This window comes from Myotis myotis, unplaced genomic scaffold (assembly GCF_014108235.1).
Source record: "Myotis myotis isolate mMyoMyo1 unplaced genomic scaffold, mMyoMyo1.p scaffold_m19_p_3, whole genome shotgun sequence".
NCBI classification, from domain to species: domain Eukaryota; kingdom Metazoa; phylum Chordata; class Mammalia; order Chiroptera; family Vespertilionidae; genus Myotis; species Myotis myotis.
In genome coordinates, this window is record NW_023416335.1 from 65,929,427 (window position 1) to 65,956,612 (window position 27,186).

The window sequence follows — 27,186 nt, forward strand, 5'->3', positions numbered from 1 at the left end:
ACACACAATAAAACATATCCTTGTTGAGGATTTAAACATCCATCACCATTCCTCTCATTCTTTAATATCATACCACCTTCAGTATTCTTTCTAAATTCATGATCCAGTCCTAGCTGGTTTGGCTCAGTGGATAGAGCGACTGAAGTGTCACAGGTTCCATTCTGGTCTGGAGCACACACCTTGGCCACAGGCTCTGCCCTAGGCCTTGGTCGGGCGCATCCTCAAGGCGACCAATGGATGTGTCTCTCTCACATTGATGTTTCCCTCTCTGTGTATCTCCCCCTCCATCCCACTCTCTCCAAAATTCAATGGGAGTATTATGCTAACTGAAATAAGCCACTCAGAGAAAGACAAATAACATATAATTTCACTCATATGTGGAATCTAATGAACAAAATAAAGTAACACACAAAATAAAAACAGACTCAGATGTCAGAGGGGAGAGGGGAGGGAGGCTGGGTAAGAAAGGTGAAGGGAATAGGTGAAGGGATTAAGCAAAAACAAACAAACAAGCAAACAAACAAACAAACAAAAACCTCATGGACAGACAATAGTATGATTATTAGCATGTATATGGGGGAGGTCGGGGGAGGGAGGAGAGGGTAAAGAGGGGATAAATGGTGAAGGATAGAGACATGCCTTGTGGCAGTGAAAGCATAATGCAATGTGTAGGTGATATATTATAGTATTACTAGAGGCCCAGTGCATGAAATTCATGCACTTTGGGGATTCCCTCACCCTGGCCTGTGCCCTCTCGCAGTCCAGGAGATCTCAGGGGAGTCAGACATTCTTAGCATTGCCGCAGAGGCGGAGAGGCTCCCACCACTGCAGCTGTGCTCGCCAGCCATGAGCTGGGCTCAGGACTTCTGGCTGAGTGGCGCTCCCTCTGTAGGAGCGCACTTACCACCAGGGGGGCAGCTCCTGCATTGAGCATCTGCTCCCTGGTGGTCAGTGTGTGTCATAGTGACTGGTCTTTCTGTTGTTTGGTTGATTTGCATATTAACCTTTTATTATATAGGATAGAATTGTAGACCTTAAACCTATATAATTTTATTAACCAATGTAACCCCTATAAATTCAATTAAAATGGTCTTTTAAAAAGGAAAATAAATAAAAAGAAAACTCTTGTCTTTAACAACACATGTGTTTTTCACAATACAATTACTAAGGATCAATAAAGTTCTTAGTAACTTTTTTTTAGTTTGGAATTTAGAAGATGGATAATCATCATATGTCAATCTAACTAGCAATTTATCTCCTGTTGGCTCTTTTAACAATGAGTCCAAGAATTTAGATGAAAGTTCAAGGATGCCCTTTTCCGTGTGCTCTATGTGGACAAAGACAGTCCCTTTCTTACCCACACTGCTTCCCCTTCTCCATTCTTGAAAAGCATTTCTCAAAATGCGTTATGTTTATAGGAAAACCTAGAAAAGAGAATTCAATACTTGGTTAATAGTTATTGTCATGTTTTGTTCCTGTACATACATTTCATATCTTCTCAGTGTAATTTGGATTATCACCAATGTTTTGTAAATTGCGTAATAATCCGCCTTGTCCATGCAAATTGCTTCCTCCATTAACCTGCTTATGAAGATCTGGTTCTTTACTATGATTGGCTGTTTTAGTGGCTCCTGTGATTTAGTATTTCTTTTATTAATAGTTAGATGACCATCTTCATCTATAAATTATATGAATTATAGACTAGCAAGTGGCTCTTTCTTCAGGAGTATCAACATCATTGGCATTTTCCTTATTTTTGATGAAAACGACAAGTGGCTATGATTTCCTTATAATCCATGGGCTGCTGGGGGTAAATATCACTGACATGTCCTAGGACTAGTTCAAAGAGCTCCCCCCTTCACAGCTCCTACAACATATTTTACACTTTGTTCTTTATACTGCAAACATAAAACCAAAAAGTTAAATAAAATCAGACTGCAATGATGAAACAAAATCAATTGAAAGAGATTATACTAGATTTTAGGTGCAAATTCATAATCCTTCATGAGGACTTTAAACAGCCTTATTTTATAGTAAGAGTATTTCTAGGTGGATTTATACAGATCACCTCTTCTTCCCCTCTGTGTGTTTCATTCTCTAAATTGGAATAATGTAATCTATCCTCTCTAAAGCCTTGAATTACTAATTTTCATTCTTGCTAGGTAATTATGATCTTGTGCCTGTACAGCAATACACAATGAAAAGTTAAAGTGTGTGTGTGTGTGTGTATTTGTGTATGTGTGTATATGAATACTGAAACTCTATAAAATCAGGGCTACCTCCTAAAAGATACTGTGAACTTAAAGGAAATTTGGCCTATTTTGGTTTTATAAGTCTTATTTTTGTATTGAGAATTATTAACAGTGAGGAATGCTAGTGAGATGTCCATCATATATATTTTTTTAATACTGTTAATGTCACCGGAGATGCATTCTAGAATCCTAGACATCAAATCAGACTCTATTTCTGTTACCAACACTGACAGATCTGACACATATTATTTGAGTCATTTTTCATTATCCCAAGACTCACTTTAAAAAAAAAAAAAAGACCACATGCTCTGTTTGTATATATTTACTTAATAATAGTGATAATTTGGTGTAATTTCTAATTAAATTGCTGCAACTGACATGTATGCTGATGTTGTAAATATGGTAAAGGCAACTTACTCTGTCACATGAATGTGTTTATACTAGAAAACTACGTTGGAAAGGACTCTTGCTGAGTCATTTCTTCCCTATGTCTGCACGTATAATTTATCGATGCAGAAGTTCTGCTTGCGGATTCAGCAGCAGCTGCTCCCGTTTAATGTAGTCATTTTATATTTTCTATGTTCAGATAAAGTGCTGAATTCCTACTGGGCAACATCTAACTATGAGAAATAAGTCGAGGGTATTTCTGATAGCAAGAACTAAATAAGAATATAAGAAGCAAAATAGCTAACAATGCTGACAATTCGTAATCCTCTTGCTTGCCTGGGGCCCCAGAGGAACCCTAAGGGTGGGGTGATGGCACTAAACCAAGAGGAAAGTTCTTTCAGAATATTTTCCCTTTCTCCGATGTCCCTGAGGGGAACATTATGTAGGCAAAGGATTCCTCTTTTATGTCTGTTTCCAATATGCATGTTCAAGCATCAAGGCTACACCCAAAAGGAGGACAATGAATATACTTTCCCCTCAAGTTTCTTAAAGCTATCAACTTGTTTTTGCACATGGAGAGAAATGCTATCTAACTTTCTCTCAGGTCCTACTGAGATCAAAAGGAAATGAAAATAAAATTACATTAAAAATTTCACTATAGGCACTCCATAGGCATGCTTAAGAGGTATTCAATGGACTTTACAAAGTATAAAAACATAGGTCCTTGCTTTGAGGAAGTCATTTCACAATAAGAAATTTACAAACTGAACAGGCTGTTGACCTTAATATGAGTTTCCCACACACGCTGAAGCAAGATCCCTAAACACTCAATTGAGTAGTGAAGTTAGAACACAAGGTACAGCTCTATCCTGAAAGAAAGTAGCTGCTTAGTGGCTGGTAGGGAACTGTTAGGGAACAGAGCAGTAAGTACACTACAGATGAACACTCTCTATCCCCCTGAAAATGCTACGCAACTTCATAGAGCCCATTATCATCCTCGCCCTCGTCCTTTGTATGTAGCACTAGGAATAAAAAAATAATCTTAAAGTTGCTGACACCTTTACATCCATCACCAATGAGCAGGGAAGTTGTTCCACATCTTTTTCAAACACAAATCGAGCCTCCCCATTTCTCTCTAAATATCCTAAAATGTAAACATGGAGAGAGGAAAGAAGGAAAGACTGACAGCTAGTGAATTGTTGCCATGTTTCATTTTTCTACTTGTTTAAACCAGGGATGCACTCACTACAAGCTTCTTGCTGGGGAGACAGAGTACTTAGCCCGTGAAAAAGCACTTTGGAGGACGGATAGTGATACTCGTTTCTACTGCATCACCTGTAGATGTTCTAGTTCAATTCTGGATAAATTATCTGCATTCAATAAATATTCACTGCAAGCTCATTAAATGTCCATGTATATATATCTTTCAGAAAAACTTGCTGGTTTGTATTTCATCAGGTCTTACTGAGGTGTGAACATTTCTGTAACTACGAAGGTAGAAAAAATGCTCAAGGGCATCCAGAGTTAACAATAATTCTGAATTGTAGTCAAGAATAGCCTACTCTCCAGTTTCTGTACTCTTCTATCTTTTCATTTTCTTTTTTCACAAAGTGGCAATGGATTCCAATCTAAGAATGGCACCGACCTCGGGTTGTTTTGGCATAAATGCAGAATCCGCTCCCTCCCTTCTTTTATCTCCGTGGGTTATTGTTGAATTATACAGCAAAGGCCTCTCATTCATGCACAGACCTTGCCTACATCTGCATAGTTTGCAAGAATTAGAAACGAATCCTATTTGAAAAAGATGGCACAGCTGCTGGCCAGAAGCACCCTCAGAACTGAGAGAGTCGTCTAATAGAATCCTACTCTTTAGAAAGTTGTGGGATATCGATTTTGTCGTGTTCACCATTTTATACTTAGCAGATAGAATGGAGTCTAACATAGAGAAGGTGCTCAATAATTATTTATTAAATGAGTAGATGCACAAATGGTGGTGTTTTAGGTTGAAAGTCAGAAAATATAGGGTTTGTTTACCACTACAACTGAAACAGGCAAGTCACTTTACCTTATTGCACCTGATAATATGTAATAGATTAAAGTAGAAGATAATATTTCTAAATAATATCCATCAAATAGCAGAACCATTTTAACATAAGTGCTTGATATGAAAAGAAAAAAGAATGACTCACTCTATCAGTGAAAAATAATTAAATGACAGAAATAATTATATACTCCAAATATTTCATTTAGCACCAGTCAGAAAGTCCTGGCCCGACTGGTGTTGTTCAGTGGTTGAATGTTCACCTATGAACCAGGAGGTCAAGTTTCGATTCCCAGTCAGGGCACATGACTGGATTGCAGACTGGATCCCTATGGGGGATGTGCAGGAGGCAGTTGATCAATGATTCTCTCTCATCATTGATGTTTCTATCTATTTCTCTCTCTCCCTTCCTCTCTGAAATCAATATAAAATATATTAGAAAAAAACACCTCCCTTATGAGTTCATCCTTTAAAACTATTCCTTATTTTTATAATGAACCTCTTTTACTAATAACTACTAGTATTTTTCCTAAATCATAAGTCCAGAATCTTTGTTTATTTACCGCTTTGGTATTAATCTCGTCAGCATGAATGAAGAAGATGTATGTATTAATATTTGTTCCCGTTCAGTTGAGCCTGTAAGTAATATCAAACTAAACTATTACCATAGACTTCTTTTGGGGTTGCCTTGTCTTCTAAACCACTAGAAGTTTTGTTCAGTTCTGATATTCTTAAGAGAAAGTATTATGTACATTAATTTCAGATAGCAAAAGTCTATTAAGAATCTTAACTATTTAATTGAATTGGTGGTTTTAGCTGAAAATGTGTTGTTTGCCATTTAAAAATTCCTCTTTGCATAGCTTGCAACCTAAATAATATTCATAGGTTTTACTGTAAAAATTACAATTGAAATGTGTTTTCTTAAGAAAATTTTTTATGATTTTAATTCATATTCTAAGAAATATTTGTATGAAAATTCAGTTTTCAGTCTCTAGATTTTTTAAACCTCTAGAACAATTGCCTTTGCTAATCTGAGAAGAAGTATATATAAAAATACTATTTCAAAAAGAGCATATCTTCATTGGATTTAATGCAGAGATAAAGCAAAAACAAGTTCACACATGGCGTTTTAACACAATTTTGTTTTTTACTTCATCATTAGTAAATCCTGGTTGATACTTGGCGTGCGTGTGTGTGTGTGTGTGTGTGTGTGTGTGTAGTATTTCATGATTAGAAATATAGGCGGTATTTTATTTCTTAATATGATTAAAGGAACTAAATCAGAATTAGGAATATTTCTTTTAAAAGATAATTAAAGAATTCTCTACAAATATAACCATATTTAAACAATTCTAAAGCACTTTTTATCTACTTTCATAATATCAATTAATAATTATCCAGAGAATAATTATTTTAAATGTCAGTCATTAACTGCTAAATTTGTTTATTTGACTTATAATAATTAGCTTAATGTCAGAATCAGATAGTTATTCTGTCATTTGAGGAGAAAGCAAGGATTTTTAATTTCAGTGATTAAACAGGTGTAAAAAACAAGGAAATAATGAAAAATAGAATAACAGAGAAAGGATAGAAAGATTATTTTATATGCTTTAGCTCAAGAGTAAACTCACCTTGCATGTAAGAGATCTTTCCATTCTCTTGGACTAAATTCTAATTTGCTATAGTGATAATGAGAAATACTTAAAAATTAGAATGTTTTATTATTACAAAGGTAATGCATAAAATGTTAGTGTAGCCAAAATAATAAGATTATAAAATACTTAATTCCATGATCAAGCAATACCACTTTAAACACTTGGTATATGCTGAGACAGATTTTATTTGATATATACTCACATCTGAAAGTACATTAACAAGAATGCCATACACTAAGCAAAATCTTTACTAACCTGATTTTTACACTTAACAATAGATTATAAATACTTTTCATATCAGTTAATATAATTTTAATTATTGTTATTTATTTAATGTTATCTATATATATATAAAAGCCTAAACAACCAGCCGATCATTCAACTGGCCCACTGGTAGCTATAACGTGCAATGACCACCAGGGGGCAGACGCTCAATGCAGGAGCTGCCAAGCTGCAGTTACTTGCCAGCTGTGGTTCTCAGGTGCCACACCCAGAACCAGAGAGGAGGCAGCCTGATTCCGGGGTGCGTCAACCGAGAACCACCCTCTTGCAATTGGGGACCCAACAGGGGATGTTGGAGAGCCGGTTTCAGCCCAGTTCCCGCAGGCCAGGCCGAGAGACCCCAGCAGTGCACAAATCCGTGCACTGGGCCTCTAGTATTACATAATTTATTAATTAACCACTTATTAAACACTTCTTCCTACATTTTGCTATTTTATTAAAATACAGAATGAATTTTAACTTCAAATCTTAGCAGATGAGAATCCCTCTAGATTAATGGGATTGGAATTGTGAGCTTGAGTGTGAGTCATTCATTGGTGAATAATACTCTATAGCAATAAGAAACACACAAGAGAAGTATTCAAGGATTGACTGGGGTATCTTAGGAGACTCATTCTTTCAGTTTTTCTTGAAGAATAGTGCCCAGTGCAGGAACACATATATCTTCCTGAGCCTCTTCAATTTCCCCTCTCTTGCCTCTCTACTAACCTGTAACAAAAAATATTGTGAAGGTGCTTGGTGATGTTTCTTAAATCAAACCAGTGTGGCACCTTTTGACTTGCAGGATCCGGGACTTGTGTACATTTGTATCCTTGGTCTCTTAGGCTTGTGTAGAGTAAGGAGCCTCTCATGAAAGGTTTGCTTGGTCAGAATTCACATTGGCAGCCCTCTGAGAACATAACATGAAACAGTCTTACAAGTTACTTATTCCCATCTTATTCTTTCCTGGGGCAGCCAGGGACCTGGAGCTAACCTGTCAGAGATAAATCAGATAAACAAAGGTAACACTCGAACCATGAACCAGACATAGCCAGTAACAACAATTTATTAATAATAATAACAGTTTCCCATGGGAGAAAACGGGATGGGTAAGAAATAGATTTAGAAAAACAAAAGCTAAGTGGAAAGCCTGAAACAGTCTCATACCATGTGTTGTCCCATTTCAGTCAGGCAGGATTTGACTATATTTATAACCCAGATTGTGCCTATTTCCATAGGGATTACCCAAAAGCAAAATTCCCAGAGGCAGTAAGTAAAAAATGTCTTCCTCTTTGTCTCTTCAAATATACAAACAACTGTAGGTTTCTTGAAAGAATAATGAGGAAACCTTCAGATTCTTGGAGGAAAAACCATGTATTCTAGACTGTTGGTTTTCCTTATCCCTCCTTCCCCAGAGCAGCTGCCGCTCAGAGGCCCCGAGCTGACATGAGCCAGGGGCACAGGGCGAGCGAGGCACACCATCATTCTGGGTTTCAGCCACTTCCTTTCTGAAAGAGCAAATCTTTTCCTTTTCTGGGGTGAAGGAATCACATCTTTAAAACTAGCTAAATATTGATAGAAACAGAGGTTAACAGATAATATGTAGCTATACATTTCAATAATTACAGCTGCCTTTTATTGAGCATCCACTATGTGTCAAGGATTATATACAAGAAACACTTCTTATTTCATTTGAGCTTCAGAGTAGTCCTCTGACAAAGGTACTATTTGGCCATTTCGCAAAGCTGGGAACTTGTTCAAAGATGTAAAGTACCTTGCCCCAAGCCAGTCTCTGTAGAGCAAGCACTTCCATCTAGGAGGTTGGGTTCTGGATTTTCAGCTGGTCTTATTTGGCAAAACCTGAATAAGTACTGTTGAGTCCTTGGTGACACCTGCAACTCCTGTTTCTAACCCTTCTGTACCACATTCTTCTGCATTTCAATTTATTCAAATCTTCTCCTTACATCTACCTTGATATGTTGGACATTTGTCTACTTGCATCAATCATTATGATGATAAAAGCTAAAGACTGATTTGCTTGCTGAGTTTTCTTAGTACCATGATAGGTGTGTTCCAATTCTTAGTCCATAGGTATCATCACCCCCACCTCCCATTAGACTGATAAGTTGTGCACAAGTTTGCTAGTTAAGATTTAAACATCTTTAAATTAATTAGGAAGTCAAATTAATTAGGAAGTATTTTCATAAGCGACCTTGGTATCACCATTGTATCAGTCTAATTTATAGTATCTCAATTAAATTATACTAAAATAATAATTAATTCACACTAATAAAGTGGTATAGAAATGTAGTGGAGTATGCCGAACCGGTTTGGCTCAGTGGATAGAGCGTCGGCCTGCGGACTCAAGGGTCCCAGGTTCGATTCCGGTCAAGGGCATGTACCCTGGTTGAGGGCACATCCCCAGTGGGGGGCGTGCAGGAGGCAGCTGATAGATGTTTCTCTCTCATCGATGTTTCTAACTCTCTAGCCCTCTCCCTTCTTCTCTGTAAAAAATCAATAAAATATATTTTTTAAAAAAAGAAAAGAAATGTAGTGGAGTACATGTGAGATGAAATCTGTTGTTATACTTTAAAAAGTTATATTCAAAATATTTTACCTTCTATTCTTAGTGTAATCGCAGGACTGAGCACTTTGTAGATGCTCAAGTAAGGGTTTAAATGACTGTCTGTAAAACTGCCAGATTCAGACATCACTGGTGCTGTGGATGTATGTATTATTTTAGGAGGAAAAAAATACTGTATTTCAGGCAACAATAGTGATGTTTGGAAGAATATCACAGATACCAATTTCCCCTTTTCCTGCTGTCATGGAACATACTTGTTCATAGCTTGGGAGACTTCTGGGAATGCTTTATCGAGATTGCAGAATCATCTGTTCCATTGCCTTTACCTTTTGTTTGACTTCTTTTCCACTCACCTGATAAAAAACTAAGAGAGATTCCTCCACAGTTAACACCAAAGATATTTTAATCACCAAAATTATGGGCTTTAGATTAGGGCAGTCACTTTAAAAACTGTTTGCTAGTCATGTATAAAGGGCAGCCTGGTCATTGTTCTTAGTGCTGTGTTTATGACAAAAGGATGCTGATGAATTAAGAGTGCATTGAAACAGAAACAAAGAATACTTGTATTATTGATTTTCCCTAAAGGGTTAATTTCACAAGAGAGACAAAATACTATAATAGATAAGTGGTAGCACAGCCTTTCTTATAAAAAAGAAATATATTTCAGATATCAATATTCAGGCTTGGCTTATTGGATAACTCTTACCTAGGCACATTTCAAAACCTACTGAAAGGGGAATGGTAGCACTGAGAGTTGTGCATGAAGATGAAATGTGCTACAATAGACTCAGTTACTACCATTTATGAATATAGTTTATGTGATGTGGCATCAGTTTAGTAAAAATGTAATGAAATATCAAATCATTTTGCACAGGTCATTGAACAGCAGTAAAGTGGTATCAGCTCTGTTCCCTTATGATTGAGCTGGATTTGAACTTGTGACTCTCAGGAAAATGGCTATGTTCGATTGTCAGTCTATAAAGATGAATTTATAGAGTAGCAGCTTATCTATTTATTTATAACATTTTGTTTCTTAACTGCATTTTTAAAAATTGATACAATCTATAAATTGTCTCTTGAAAAACACAAATTTTAGGTATTAGAAAATGATTGCATTATACATTATATATTTATTATATGTTACAGATTTTATTTATATATTCATAATGTTATTGAATCTGAGTAAAAGTGGTCACATGTGACATGATATTGAAAGATCTTTGGGCTATTAAAGCATAATTAAAATTAGGTGCAATCAGCCTGGCCGGTTTGGCTCAGTGGATGGAGCGTCGGCCTGCAGGCTGAAGGGTCCCAGGTTCGATTCAGGTCAAGGGCATGCACCTTGGTTGTGGGCACATCCCCATTGGGGGGTGTGCAGGAGGCAGCTGATCAATGTTTCTCTCTCATCAGTGTTTCTAACTCTCTATCCCTCTCCCTTTCTCTGTGTAAAAATCAATAAAATATATTTTAAAAAATTAGGTGCAATCAACATATAGAACACATTTACTACCATTTATATAATTATATTTAAGTCATACATCTTTATTCCACTCAGCTTTAAATATTCTCAGATCTCATGGATTATATCCGCTAAAATAATATTCTTTATTTCAGAGGGAGGAAGGGAGAGGAAAAGAGGGATAGAAACATCAATGATGAAGGAGAATCATTGATGAGCTGCATCCTGCACACGCCCTAATGGGGTTGAGCCCACAACCTGGGGACGTGCCCTGACTAGGAATCCAACCATGACCTCCTAATTCATTGGTCGATACTCAACTACTGAGCCACACTGGCCAGGCAGCTAAAATAATATTTACCAAGAGAAATAAGCAGCGATATGTGCTGAAATACACAACTTTATTTAATTAATTAAAATAGTAACATGTGTGGAAGTACCCATATACATATTTTAGGTCACTTCTGTTAGTCACATTGTGCAAATAGATGCCAAAATAATATTCCAAATATCTTTCACCTGGGCTATTCTAGAGCAGATGACTGAAATGACTGGTAGACTATCTAGGCCAGTGGGGGATTGTAATTTCATTGCAAAAACGACCTAAAAAATAGTTAAGTGAACACAATTTGTGTTCATTCAAACGAAATGAAATGCCGCATTATATGTTTGCACATTCCTCCTCCTTCAAAAATTTTCTATAACTTTGATAACTAGTCTAGATATTCTTTTTTGCCATTCTTGCTACACTTTCAACAGTTTACCATTAGTTTTTGTTCTTAAATTACATGGGATTAAAACTCTTCCTCGTATTTAAGTTGGACGTTACATAGCAAATAGCAAATATAAATGTCTATGCCTAGCTTCATTTACTTATGTAAGTTTACGTTGCTTTTACACTGTATTGCTAACTGAAAGCTGTTTTGATGTGTGTTCCGCGGCGCGTGTCTTATGGGGAGGAGTGTTAATCGGCGTGTCCTGTGGTCTTCTTTGTAGTCGCAGCGCCGCGTTACGTTTCACCTGCCCGATGGCTCCCAGGAAAGCTGCAGTGACAGTGGTCTAGGAGACCACGAGCCGGTGGGTAGTGGAACCCTGATCTCACACCCTCTTCCTCTGGTTCAGCCACAGGACGAATTCTACGACCAGGCCTCTCCGGACAAGAGGACCGAAGCAGACGGCAACTCTGACCCCAACTCTGGTGAGTCTTTTTCCAGCTTCCGCCGCTTGGCATTGCTCTGATTTCCGACGGTGCGCCTGAGCTTTAGACAATCATTCTGGGGAGCAAGGAAATGAACATTTGGTTGCTTTTTTTCCTTTTCCTGGTTTTGTTGTTGTCTTTCTTGAAGTATATCAAGGGTAATGTGCTTGATATATATTGGTGTTTTGTATTGCTCTTAGCCTATCAATAACCAATGTTGTGGCTGCACCGTCAGGGTGGTTCTTATTACGATTGCAAGAAGCCCTTCAGCAATAACCATCAGGAAACTTTGAAAAAATACAGGTTTATTACTTATGAGACCAGCACCCCTGGGGCCACACAAGGAGAGGTTGTGGGGAGGAGAGAGTGAGCAGATGGTCCTGGGGTTGTGTTTTTATTGGGGTGGAAGGTAGGGCCCTAGGGGAAGGGTAAACAAGCAAGTAGCCCAAGTGGTCAGTGATTGAAATCAGCCAGGATCTTGAAAACAAAGAAGCCTGGTTGTTGTTGGGGGAGAGGGGAGGAAGGGGCTTTTTTTTGGTCATGTGTCTGGCAATGTGTTTATTGGAGACAGACATCTTTGAAGTGGGCGCCTCAGCAATCAAAGCTTAATTGAGTCGGCACTCTGATTACAGAAAAAAAAAAGTCAGGTTAGGGCTTCCACTACAATTGCCTGTTAAGTTGTATGCTTCACTTTTGTTTTGTAAACCATTGAAAAAGAAAAAAAAAACAACACTATAATTTCAAAAGTCATTGGTTGGCAGACATTTTGATGTCAAAAATGTTAAATGCCATGTTTAACATTTTAATGATAAAATACAATTAAATAGGACCTACTCAATAAAGAATAATAAGAAAAATTGTCCTGAGGAATCCTGTTTTCCAATAAAGACTTACAAAAAATATATAATAGTGATTTGAAACAAGCATGAAGTGTAGTGATAATGATTGGGGGGTTTACTTTTTTCTGCTTGAGTTTTGGATAATTGACTTTTAACCAGTACAATGAACTAGTGGAATGAATGGAATGTACCTGGCAGAACTTTTATTCTCCACAGCCCCACACCCACCTGTGAGATCATTGCCCATTCAAAGTAAGCCCTGGGAGGGCTCCGCTGTGGCCTTTGCAGGAGATTTTGGAGTGTTAGATAATTTTCAGTCATGTTATTATAAAAAAAAATCACTGACTTGTTTGCTTTTATTTAAAAATTAAAAGTACAATTTAATAATTATTAATTCTGTGATTGCAGTAGAAATACTAAGAGGAGGTCAAAACCACAAAAGCACTTTCTTAACTACTCCTGTCACGGTAATCCAGCAATAGCGTACTAGTGTTCTCTGAGTTCTACAATTTTTAAACAGACTGTTTCCAGGATGGTGGTGGAGGACCTTTTGTACATATACCCCTTCCCAAGCTCTGACCCATTGCTACAAGTTTCTCTAATATACCTTTCTCTTCTCATTGGTGTGTGGAGTTACGTGTGCATCTTTTTTTTTTTTCCCTTGAGGTTTCTTTCTACTCAACCCAATCTTTCAGGAAGATTTAAGTAAAGTCCATACCAGCTCTGGTTCTCAGATCCTATGTCATGGTCTCATGACAAAAACATAAATGCATCTTTTGACTTCGCATAACCAGAAATAACAGGCCATTCTCAGAGGTAACTTTTGATCACACAGTATTTGACAGAACTGGCCAACTATTCCCCTTAGATTTCTTGGTTTTGATTAGTCTAAGCACCATTAAATCTAAGTGGCTTATTGAATCAACCTTTTCCGGGCTTGTGTGATGAGGTCAGATTGGTAGGAAAGCTCTTCCTGAACTGATTTTCTAGTCTCCAACTTCTCCCTTCCCAATTTTAAGAAATCTCTCATTGCCGTTAAACTAAGGGTCTCAAAACTGGTTTTTGTCTACCTCTTCTGCATGGGGAGTGGTTGGCTCCTCTTATATTTGGGCATCAGCCAAAACAAAGATAGAAAGACACCATTTTAAACCTAAGTCTGATTAACCTTAACTGCCCTGAGCTAGAATTTTAGCCAATATGTATAGCCACTCACCCAGTGACTTAGACCTGGGCAATAACACTGGGCAAGCTTCCAAATGAGAGAAGATAGAAGAGATTCTAAAGCCAAAAAGTTAATAAATAAATAAATTAAAGTCTGCTTCAGGAATTCTCCAGAGTTTTTACCAATCTAGTCACATGGTAAAAGGGACCCAAGGGATGAAACACCCTTGCACACTCCAACATTCATCTCAACACAGTGGCTTCACCCAGGAGAGTCCTGGTCAATAGAATGCACTGAACCAGAGCAGTGCTCCTTGGTGGAGAAAGAGAAAGGAGGAGCCCTAAGGGCCTCTGGAGACCAACAGATTTTTGACATTTAATGGGACTAAAAATTTTAACCTCCTTTGTAAATGTCTAGAACAGAATTAATTAGAATAGCCTAGATATACTAGTATTAAAAGATTCATAACTAAATGGTAATTCATATTAAGATAGTATTATGATACTAGAGGCCTGGTGCACGGATTCGTGCACCAGGGGGTCCCTCGGCCTGGCCTTCACCCTCTCGCAATCCAGGACCCCTTGAGGAATGTCAGAAAGCCAGTTTTAGTCTGATCCATGCAGGCCAGGCTGAGGGACCCTCCCAGTGCACAAATCCAAGCACCGGGCCTCTAGAATGCATATAAGATCTTTGGTTAATCTCTTTCCCACCCTCCCTCCCCCTTCCCTCTGAGATTCATCAGTCTGCTCCATGTTTCCATGGCTGTGCATTGAGTATCTGCCCCTGGTGGTCAGTGCATGTCATAGCTACTGGTCAAACATTCGTTTAGGCTTTCATATATATATAGATAGATAATAGATAGATAGATAGATAGATAGATAGATAGATAGATAGATAGATATTACCTTAAAATTCTTCATTCAGATTTTGTAATTAAGTCTGAGAAATTTGTGAAGTGAGATATGGTATAACTGAAGCAATAATCAATAGTAATAGTCTTCCTATTTAGATTTAAAATGTTTCCTTTGTCTTCAATGGACTTTTCTGCCTGTGATCTGATAATTCTTGCAGAGCCATAATTGTATAGCAATCATAATATATATGTATACATTACATATCTGTTTTAGCTGTAGAGTTACTAGGTATTGCATCTGCACGAATCCTATTTTTTCAAATATGATGTTTCTAAAAAAATAATTATCAAGGTAAATCATATTTCCTTAAGAAGTGAACTCACTAACATGATCATGTACTACATGAAAAATTCAATAAAACCATTAATTCTGAGAAAACAGTAAGGGATTTTCAATTGATAGTTGTTATTTTTAACAAATATAACTAGACTTATGAAAGAGTTTTACTAAGTGGAAAGCAAACAAAAACATCAGATCAGGAACAGCTTATTACCACTAATTCAGAATTAAGTCTTAATCTTGTCCTATTGGGAATCATGAATAGGGTCATTTTTATACCCCATGTTTCTTTTAAATGTTTATATTAAAGTATTTTCTCCTGTGTAAGCATGTGTGAAATTTCAGATTGTATTTCCTTTTTTAAAGGCCTGTCTGCCACTTGCTTCTGATTCTACCTGGGCTGTGTGTGAATCACTTGGTAAAGTTCTCAGTAAGGATTGTTTTAAAACCTGATGATATTTATGAGTAGTATTTGAGGTCTACTTATGGGTCAGGAAGGCTACTCAGTGTTTAGATATATTGTTCATGATCTCACACCAATATTGTAAGTTAGTGTTATAAAGAAACTGAATTCCAGAAAATGTATTTATCTCAAACCACTTAACTATCTGAGGCAGAATGTGACTTCCGGAGTGCCTGACTCCACAGCTTTTGCTCTGACTGTTCAGAGAAACTACCTTCAACGTACACATGTTATAACTCAATGCCATCATCCCTGTCATTGATTTTTAAATTCTGTGCTACTAATCATACTTTTAAGAGGAAATTTGAGCAATTGAATATTTAAAAGATGAGTTGGTTGAACATTTGCTAGTAATATTAACTTGTTAGAGAACTAGTTTTGTGGGGTTTTTCTGGTATTGGATTAATGAAAATTTAGACTTTAGTAGAATTATTTTATACAGAAGCATAAAAATGGAAGAGCTTTGCACAGTTATATAGTTTGTGGGTCAAGAAGAAAGCTCATACCTGCTGACTCTTATTTAGTGCTCTTTTCAGTGGAACCATTGTCCTTATCATGTCCCTTATACCTTTTCCTCAAAGAAAATCTTTATGATTATCTGATTAGTAGTTGTCTCTCTCATTAATCTGAGGACTATTTGCTTACTTCTATTCTCCATGCATGAGAGTACCTAGCATGTGGTCAGCCAGAAATGTGTATTTGTTGACTAAATGAATAAATCAATATTTCACAAACACCAGGAAAGGCAATCAAAGAAACTGAAAGTGTTTTATCAAAATAATGACAAATGAACAAAAACTAGAAAGGAATGCATCATGTTAACTGTGATTATCTTCAGGTTGGAGTATTGATTTCTTTTAAATTGTCTGTACATTCCAATTTTTAATAATGTATTTAAAATTATACTTTTATTTTGCAATGAGGTAACACACTTGACACAGAGCTGAAAAATATTAAAAATGTATATTGTAAAAAATATATTAAAAATTATTCCTGACAGTCCTAAAGATACAAGATATATGCTGAACAAAACTGAGAATTTAAAATATTTGGGCATGAGAGATAGGTTGTAATTTTGGACGAAAATATAAAGTTAATGAAATTAAAATCTCTAGGAAAATCCAGAAAAAAATATAATTACTCTATCAAATTTCAATCTTAAGAAATTGTGCTAATCTTAACCTGTAGGGGAAAACAACAATAACACTTCCCATAATATATAGTGGGAACTAAACATGAACTTGATTTTGAGGGCACAGTATTGTATTAATACTTTTTGTGAACCATGTTTATAATTTTTATAAGTATCCTGGGTTGAGCTAATTATGCAAATTGAAATAAAATTGTTCAGAGATTTCATATTGTCATCTGTTGTGTTCACTGGGAATTTTTACAAATTTTATTGATTTTTAGAGAGGGAGAAATGGAGAGGAAGAGAGAGAGCAACATTGATGTGAAAGTGAAACATAGATTGGCTGCTTCCTGCACACCACCTACCAGGGATCAAGCCCAAAACTCAGTCATGTGCCCTGACCTGGAATCAAATCAGCAACCCTTAGGTGCACAGGGAGGTGCCCAACCAATAGAGCCATGCCAGCCAGGACTTCCCTGGGAGCTTTGCAATCAACAGTGGCCCCTGAGTTTAAAAATCTAGAGTTCCTCAGACAAAGGTATAGAGAAGAGGTAATTGGTCCTATTGTGATTTGAGTTAAAGGAAAGAAAAGGTTTCAAAACTCAGCAATTAAAAAAACTACTTCATTACATTCTTATCTGATGAGACATTGTTTGCTTTATTAAAAATACTTTTCCAAAGCTAAATCCAAAACTTATAATTTTTAACTATTTTTTCCTCATAATTAGGACACTAATTTTCTAAATTGGAAACACCTAGATTATAAAGCAAACATACATCTACCTATACCTTTACCTATCTTCTGTTGCTAATTACCACAATCTTAGCACTTTAAAACAATTACATTTCTAATCTCACAGGGGTCTGAGGCCCTGGCCAGTTGCCTCAGTTGGTTGGAGCCTCATCCCATACACCAAAATGTTCAAAATGTGTTAGGTTCCATTCCAGGTCAGGGCATATACCTAGGTTGTGGGTTACATCGCTAGTCAGATGCATATGGGAAGCAAGGGATTCTCTCTCTCTCTCTCTCTCTCTCTCTCTCTCTCTCTCTCTCTCTCTCTCTCTCCCCTTTCTGCCCTCCCTTAAAAATCAATTAAAAATATTCTTGGGTGAGGAATAAAAATAAAAGGAATCTGAGCCTGACCTGGTTGGGTCTTCTGTTCAGGGTCTCAAAGCCTGCAATCAGGTGTCAGCCAGGGTGCAGTCTCATTTACAGGCTAACCTCTGGGACAATGTATGTCCATGACTTTCCAGATTCTTAGAATTTATTCCCTTGCAGTTACAGGACTGAGAGCCCCAGCATCTTTGAGGTTATCAGCTGGAGATTTCTCATAGTGACTAGAGGCCACCCTATAATGCGAGCCACATATGCCTCCCAACATGACCACTTACTTCAAAGCCAGTTAGAGACAGTGAGTTTGTAGCAACATAGAGCTTTATATAATTCAATATGATCATGGGCGTGGTATTTCCTCACTACTGGCATGTTCTATTGGGTAGAGGCAAGTCTGGAGTCCCGTCCACACTCAAATGAAAGGGATACACGTAGTCATGAGCACCAGGGAGGGGAGGCCACAATGTGTGTTGCAGTCACTCTGATACATCTTTGTATTTAAGAACTTTTACTTAGGGTCCTTTATTCACTTCATTTTTTCAATAATTCACCCATCTATTTATTCATTTAGGTAAGTGAATAAATTTTATTCTGTACACTCATGTACTAGTAAAGGCTACTATGTATCAGTACTATGCTAGGTTCTGAGGACAGACATTTAATCCAGGACTCCCTAAATTTATAAAAAATGCCCAGCTACTAATCTGTGAGAGCAAGAGCTCTTAATCAGTTCCTTGGTTCCAGGGTCCATAAGAAGGATTTTAAGAAGTTCAGGAACCTAGGAAGTTCCTGAAATTGTTTTGCAATTTTTTTTTCTTTCTCTGTGGGCCATGCTATGAGCATTTTATAGACCATGTAAAGAAGGAAAAAAAAATGAATTTTGTAAAGAAAAGATACCAGATATCAATAATGTTAATGATCTAGAATAAATGCTAATGATAAGTGTATAAAAAAGTGGTTATTAGAATAGAATGTTTTGATTAGTCAATAAAGATTCTATAAAGTGATACTTTAAACAAATTACATTACATGGATAGAAACTGTTTAATGGTGTGTGTGTGTGTGTGTGTGTTTGCCTCTTGGTGCTTATAAAACAGTGGTTCTCAACCTTGGCTGCACATTAGAATCACCTGGGAATCTTTTTAAAATCCTGATTTCTGGGCCTCATCCTCGGGAAATTCTGTTTCTTTGTTACTAATGTTGTGGGCCCAACCCCACAGCAAAGAAACAGAATTTCTGGAGGATGAGGCCCAGAAATCAGGATTTTAAAAAGATTCCCAGGTGATTCTAATGTGCAGCCAAGGTTGAGAACCACTGTTATAAAATATCATGGTCAGTTAGGCAAGCAGTTAATAGTTCAATATCTTTGTAGCACATGCAGGTATAATCAGCTCACCACTTGGTCTCAGGTTCCTAACCTCCAAAATGGGGCCATTATTATCTATGAAAATGTTGTTCTAAAAACTGCAGTTACTTGATATAAGCAATCATCTGGCCCAGTCCCTGAAAAATACTAGATACTAAAAAAAAATGGTTGATATTAAACTGTGCAAGTATCTAGCAATAAATGAAAAGGTTTTGTGAGATAAGTTGAAACCAGATTTTGAATTCTGGGGAGGATAGGATAAATTCTAATACAGCAGAAAAGGGAAAAGAAGGACTTGATAATATTTCCAAGATTTTAGTTTGTGAACCTTACTGGAAAAGCACACATTTAAATAAAGTAAATAAGAGAATATAAGAAGAAAAAGATGCCAAAACCGGTTTGGCTCGGTGGATAGAGCGTCGGCCTATGGACTGAAGGGTCCCAGGTTCGATTCCGGTCAAGGGCATGTACCTGGGTTGCGGGCACATCCCCAGTGGGGGATGTGCAGGAGGCGGCTGATCGATGTTTCTCTCTCGTCGATGTTTCTAACTCTCTATCTCTCTCCCTTCCTCTCTGTAAAAAATCAATAAAATATATTTTAAAAAAAAAACAGAAGAAAAAGATTAAATTAACATTTTTTATTTTATTCTGAAGTTTGAGCTGCTATACAAGGTTATCTTGGAACTGAAAATGTGATTCTGAACTGGAATTTGGAAACTGACAACATAGAAGGTGATGAACTTCTGGGAGTAAATGTGATAATTATGAAGAGAGACAAGGAGTCCAAGAAAAAAATTATGACAACATTAACATTTAGTGCAGGAAAAGATGAGGGTAGAGTAGAACGAAAGCAGAGACCTCAAATTAAGGGAGAGTTGAAAAGAGATTTGAAAGCTCCAAGGAGTTATAAATTGTGTACATATTTAAGGGTAAAGACAATGTGAAATTGTGATTCAGAACACAGACTATGGATTCAAAATAAACTTTGATCTAACTCATTGACCTTGCGACCACAGGGCTGTGGGCACAGAATACAGACTCAATTTAGATGTCATTTAAAAAATTATTATTATTATAAATAGATAGTGAGAGTTGCAGAAAAAACAAATCATGTATCAATATTATCTTGTAAAATATTTCAATTGAGTTTTTAAAATTTTCCTAGTAAATTATGAAATGTAAAATAGTTGTTATACATATAAAGAAAGAAAATTCTAATAAGATCTTAGTTTCAAATTCCAAAAGCTTTTATTTTAAATTCTTTTTTGTGACTATTTTTTTCATATTTATATTTGATAGGCAGTTTCAAAACGTCCCAATTTGTTAAAAGCTAATAAAAATAAATAATAAAGCATATTTATTTTCCACTATTTTTATTGTTTTACTTTAAATAAATTTTGTTTACTTTTTGATATTAAAGTAGTTATCATACTAATTAATAACAAAGCACTTTATGTTGTATTATTTTATTTTTGAGAGACTTACAATGAGATGATTTTATATATTATTACTTAAAGTAGTTAAAAATGGCTGTAAAACAGACAGGAACACAAGCTTTCTCTGCTGGAAAGTTTTAAATATCATAAATTTCAAGTATGACTTTAATCCCCAAAAGAATTTGCTTTGAGTACTTGTTTGTGATAAATATTTAAAGTTGTTAGTAATATTCTCTTGCAATTGAACTTAAGAGGTCATGAATAGTGTTTACTATACAGTGGAAGTATCTGTAGGAACAATGCTCCTCCTAGTGTACAGTTAGGGTAATGTCAGCCTTTATTGGTGTGCTGCATGGAATCACATTTCCATAGCTGCATGCTGTCATGTGATTCATTTTTCTCAGGATCCTTAAAGCAGATAGCATTATTTCACCCTAGATTGGTAGTCTGCTGTAGAGGAGAAAAAATGATTTGTATGTCTTTCTTAATAATAAATTGAGAGTATTAAAAGTGATGGATAAATACATAAACAAATCAGTAGCCATATCTAAAAATAAGGAACTTACTGATTTCAGTAACTCTGAGAAGCATAAAATTAAAGGTTTCTTTATTCCAAAAAGCCATATCACAGGAAAACATGGAAATAAATTACAAATTGTAAAGGACATAAATCATAAAATTACACTAATATCCTTTATTTTATCTAGATATATGAAAATAAATAAATAATCTAGATTTTTAAAACAATTTGAAATATTTGAAGAAATCATAGCTGTTTGTCTAAAATGTCTGAAATTTACCCTAATGCTATATTGACAGACATTTCTGACAGACGATTGAAAATTTTTCAGATTAGTGTGATTAACATATACATGGATGCAAATTTTATTTTATTTTATTTATTTATTTATTTAAATATATTTTATTGGTTTTTTTACAGAGAGAAAGGGAGAGAGATAGAGAGTTAGAAACATCGATGAGAGAGAAACATCGATCAGCTGCCTCCTGCACATCTCCCACTGGGGATATGCCCGCAACCCAGGCACATGCCCTTGACTGGAATCGAACCTGGGACCCTTCAGTCCACAGGCTGACGCTCTATCCACTGAGCCAAACCGGTTTCGGCAAGGATGCAAATTTTAATAACTTGAAAGTAAGGTTGCCAGACAAACTACAGGATGGCAAATTAAATTTAAATTTCATATAAACAGTGAAATTCTTTGGTCTAAGTGTGTCCCAAATGTTACTTGGGACACACTTAGACCCAAGAAATATTCACTATGTGCCTGAAATTCAAATTATAGCAGCCAACCTGTATTTTATTTTTTATAAAACTGGCAGCTCTACCCTAAATATATGGTGTTGAATTAATATTCAATATAAAATTCATGTAAAATTTAAGTATAATGAGGAAATCTACCTACTGCATACATTTAGTTACAATTAAAATTCAGAGCATGACTAGTCTACCTTAGAGTTAGTCCTGTGGCACTGTTTCATGTAGAGATACTATTTCTTTGCAAAGGCATCCATTTTTAGTGTAGTATTTCCATATTAGAACATAATCACACTTCAACAATACAAGTCCTTTCTGCTTATATTCAACAGGATAAATGCATTGCTCCATTGTGGAATGATGACTTTTAACACTTGTCTCTTTCTGATAGTTGTAAACGAAGAGAAAGTCTGGTTAAAGTTTTGATTAATCAAAACTTGGTTTAATGATCCTTTTGATATGTAAATGACTTATACACACTTTCCTTTTTTCAGGATCTATTCTATGATTTTTATGGTCTAACGCCAAAGAAACTTATGTCAACATGGGAAGAAGGTACTGGGGAGAGGGAGATGGAGAGAAGAAGTGTTTCTATATTTTAAGGCTTGCGTTGCATATCCTAGTAAATATGTCCAACTAGAATACACAGAACACATGTTTAAGACCTTTTAAGTAAGATGCTGAGAGGAAATGTGTGTAGCGCTAGTAGCTGTGGAGCTTGACAGACTGAGCCCAGACCATGCCTCTTCCATTTGCCAGTGTGTGACTTTGGGCCAGTTCCTCTGCCCAATGACCTCATCTGTAACATGGGATGAGCATAAGACAACTTACCTCATAGATCTGCACAAATTGCAAGTTAACACAAGTTATTAATATAAACTAATAAGATATTAATATAAAAGTCTAAAATGTATAGTTCTGGGTTCATAGTACATCTTCAGTTATGTTAATATTCCTGTAAGAATTCAGTCAACACACAATTATGTAAGCAAACTCTTGGCTTCAATTCTGTCTTCCTAACAAATATACAAGAATAGAAGCATGTGACCTATTTTCCTTAAATTCCAATTCTTGCTGGCTAGGTAAGGAAAGGCAGGCATTGATTTTTCTAGTGTATCCTAAACCATCCGGATGATTTTGTAGCTCTGCATCTCGCTTTACCTGCATAGACACTCACACTTGGTTTCTAAAAATTGTGTGATTTAGCTCTAATTGTTTAAAATGTTACAAGTTAAGTCTAAAAAGAACATTTGAATAATATCTACAAATAGGTTTAACGGCTGTGAATTTATTTACATGTCAGTAATATTACTGAAACTATTCTAAGTTCTAGACTCCCAGTCTTCACTTGAGTGTCAAACCTTTACAGACTTACTCCTACTAATTATCCAGAGAACTCTTTCTTCGTAATTAGAAATAACCTAACTTACAGTCAGATCTGCAAACAAATAGCAATTTACTGTACATTAGACAAATTTGCCAGTTGATCTCTGCAAGTCAATAGCACAGTTAAAAATAACATAATAATGATTTTGATTTAAATGCTTCTTGGAAGGAAAGAATTAAACCATAAACTTCCTAAAGTGCAGGCACTGGTTCATTGATTTTTTTCATGCTTTTGTGTTTTGCCATAAACAGGTGTTTTATCATTCCTGCACATTCAAAAGACAAACCCTTCACATTAGAATAAAATAACACTGGAACAGCATTTAAATTATTCCATGAATGGAAAAAAAGTTGCTTTAGTCAGGGAAGGGAGTACATGATACTTTGTTTTTTAAAAAATAGACTCAATAGAGTATGACAATTGTGAAACTCTATCTGGGGACTGAAACTTGACTGAGGGGCCTCACAAAACAGGCCAAGGCTTAGGAAAGGTCCTGCCCTCTCGTAGGAAGAGTGCTGTCTCGTTGGAATGTCCTTCCAAGGCTCTTTTTATTAGGGAAACACATTTTCACATGAAGCTAAAGAGGGTCCCTAATTTGGAAGAGGATGTTGAGTTCTGTTTTAAACTCCTTAAGAGCTAGCTACAAAATACCTAACTGCACCACGCCATGACCTCTCCTTATCGTGCAGCAGAGGGTCATGATTTAAAATAAGACGTTCAGGTGTTTTGAGGCAGAAATGCCAGTACTCTACAGGCAGTAAAATCTTGACATAAGTGACAAGTAGCGCAAGGAAGAGGGAAGGGAAATCGGTTTAGAGACTATCAATTTTACATGATGCTAGCACAATCAGAAGGCTTTTTGGTGTTTTAGTTCATTCATTGTTCAAAAAGTATGGACTATGAAGGTATTTTATTATTTGCAGAGCTCTATGTACTTCAAAATACAGAAAATTGGGGTAGAGACTGGCTTTTCTTCTCTCTCAATCTCAGTCTCTTCTCTCCCTTTCTCAATCTCTTTCTCTCATCCACTCTCTTGCTCTATCGCACACACACACACACACACACACACACTCTCTCTCTCTCTCTCTCAGATATTAATATAAATGTCTAAAAGAAAGGAAGTATTATAAATAATATAAGGAAAGAACCCTGAATAAGGTGTAGCAGATAGCAACAGTTTAAAAAATACCAGCATTACTATTGAGAAAGGAATGCTATCTGTCCGTACTTCACACCTAGTCCTTCCACATATAATCAAATTTAAGTCACTAAACCGAAGCGACAATCTGAGTATAATGAGAAAAAAACGCCTGTGAGATATTTTCATGAGTAATGTACCACTGTGATGTTTATGAACATAGGGAAATGTATTCAGATAACATTTTTATTTACTTTTTAGTTCTCATAAAAATTATGTTTAGTCATTGTTTTCAAATGTAAAATTAGAGTAAAGGCAATATGCATGACTTTGATAGATGGTATTGAATAAACAGCTTACAAATTCTCAAATGATCAACTATTCAATATAATCTGCCAAGTGCATATAGAAAGTATAAATTTTCATTTATTTGTTTATTTAAAATATATTTTTATTTATTTCAGAGAGGAAGGGAGAGGGAGAGAGAGATAGAAACATCAATGATGAAAGAGAATCATTGATTGGCTGCCTCCTGCATGTCCCAACAGGGGGTCGAGCCTGCACCTGGGCATGTGCCCTTGACCAGAATCAAACCTGGGACCCTTCAGTCCACAGACCAATGCTCTATCTACTGAGCCAAACCGGCTAGGGCTTCATGGAGTTTTTAAAACTAAAAACCCACTGATGTCTTCCATTATGTTTATCTCCACATGAGAAAAATTCATAAATTATTGATTTATGTTACACTAGTAGATATTTGAGCTATAGTAATAGCAACCTGAATGAAATAAAATTGTTATGAAGAGAAAATAACTAAATAAAATATAAACTTTTATAATATATTTAAATGAACAAAAGAGATATATCCTATTTGTAATATAATACTATTGCTACACAAATCAAATTTCCGAATTCATTTTGAGTGTGTGTGTTTTCTCTTACATGTTTCAATTGCTTATTTATTTGCCCTCCAAATGAAATTCTGATTCATTCTGATTCACTGTTAGAAAGCCTGATAGGTGGCGTGGGCTTTCTCATTCTCACTGAATTTCAAAAGCACCTGGAATAGGGTGATTCTTTTCTCCGTGGCTAAGCATCCCCTTCCTCTTTGACCTCAGCTGCAATGTGCTCACCCTCAACCGTCCATCACGCACTCACAGCACTACTGACACACATTTGAAAATCGGCACACACACACCAGGTTGGGGTCTCCATGGAATGAAAAGGCAGAGAAGTAAAGGAGACCTTGAAGGTCTGTCAGCTAATTCCTTTGCTACATACAATTCCAGGTTATATTCCATAGTGACCATCCTCTTTCACCTTTTCTTCGTGCCCAGTAAGTTTTTCCTACTCTTACAAGTCCAGATGCTGATTTCAATCCAAATATTATTCATCTATTTCCCAAATATTGTAGGGACTGTTACTTGCATTTTTATCTTCTGGGGATGTGGAGGTCAAATGGGGCGGCACGCCTAGAGAGTCCCCTGGTTTGATTCTGGGCCTCTGTGTAGTTCAGGTTATCTCTTGCTTGGGGGACATTTGACAGAACTGTCTTCTATTAGCCTTTAGGGTGAGGTTCAAACGCCGTCTATTCCCTTTGCCTCTTTCTTAGCCTATTAGTTTGGGGAATTGGAGGTTTGCGTGAACGATGTGACTCATCTTATTCCAAGCAGCTGGAACAAAGCGTTAACTGTAATGCTGCCTCTCTCTCTACCAGTAAAGCAAAAGGAAGGAATTTTTTTTTAAATAGTAAATTTGGAGGTTATTTTCCTCTAATATTTATTTAGAAGAAATGTTTGAGATTGGAAATATGTGAGCATTTGTAATTATTTAAAAAAATCAGTATGGTCTCCTTGAAGTTTTAGACTTTAGAATGTTTTCCCCAGGCAATAAGAGCTTATTTAAATAACACAATAAATACGAAAATTTAGTCTTAAACCTAATGATACTATGTAAACTCTTTAAGAAGAATTAACATAGACATCTAACTTACAGTTTTTACTGAAATAGTGTAATCAGATTATATATATATATATATATATATATATATATATATATATATATATTTCTAAATCTACCTTGTGTTTTAAAAGACAAATATATCAAAAAATATACAATTATGAAAAAAAACTTCTGACTGAGATGTTCCCAAAGAGGCTAGTTTCTTTTTCTGCACACTCCATTCATTGATTCATTCTTTCATCCTAACATTTTTACTCATTTCAAAAATTATGTTTGTATTTACTTATAAAATTTCATTTTGTCACATATTTATTCATGTATTTGGAAAATTTTTACTTGAATGCTTACTTCATTGCAGGATGTTTTAAAAAGCAATTTAAATATGTGCAATATTTCCTTTGCTTTGTCTACTTAGTACTCACTTTATTCATGTTTTCTGTGGAAAAAGATGATTATGTAAAATAAGCAGTAACATAATAAGTAAAATATGAAATAGCCGCACAAATGATCAATACCGTCACTGGAAAACTTCGTTCATAATTTTGATTATGACTTAGTTATACACTAGTTTGAAAATGTTACTACTTTACAGTAGCTAACAATGTGCATAGTATTCCTGTGAGCAGGTAGTTAGGTTTTGGACTGTAATCAGTCCTATCAAGTAAATTTTGAGATTGATTCATTGGTATTACGAGAACACAAATACATAGGTATGAAAGATTCGTTATGTGACATGATTAATTAGAACAGCACAGAAATTTAGAAATAACTTTGGTAAATGCTATACAAGAGTACCCCATTATCTTACTGCATGCCTAAAACCTCAGATTGGACCAAACCCTATACATATATACTATGTTTTTTCCTAAACCATTGTTCCT

The 27,186-nt window shown here is 36.0% G+C and overlaps 1 protein-coding gene across 3 annotated transcripts in view; it reads left to right on the plus strand.

Moving 5' to 3' along the window:
• The window catches only part of PCDH9 (protocadherin 9), a 949,264-nt gene that overhangs the window by 605,130 nt on the left and 316,948 nt on the right, over positions 1–27,186 (plus strand). For 2 of the 3 annotated variants that reach the window (XM_036300582.1, XM_036300584.1), the window contains one exon: positions 11,762–11,837. In XM_036300582.1, the coding sequence (XP_036156475.1) occupies positions 11,762–11,837 (76 nt within the window). Of the gene's footprint in view, positions 1–11,635; positions 11,838–27,186 lie in introns of all 3 variants that reach the window. The other variant, XM_036300581.1, reaches the window with a different exon arrangement.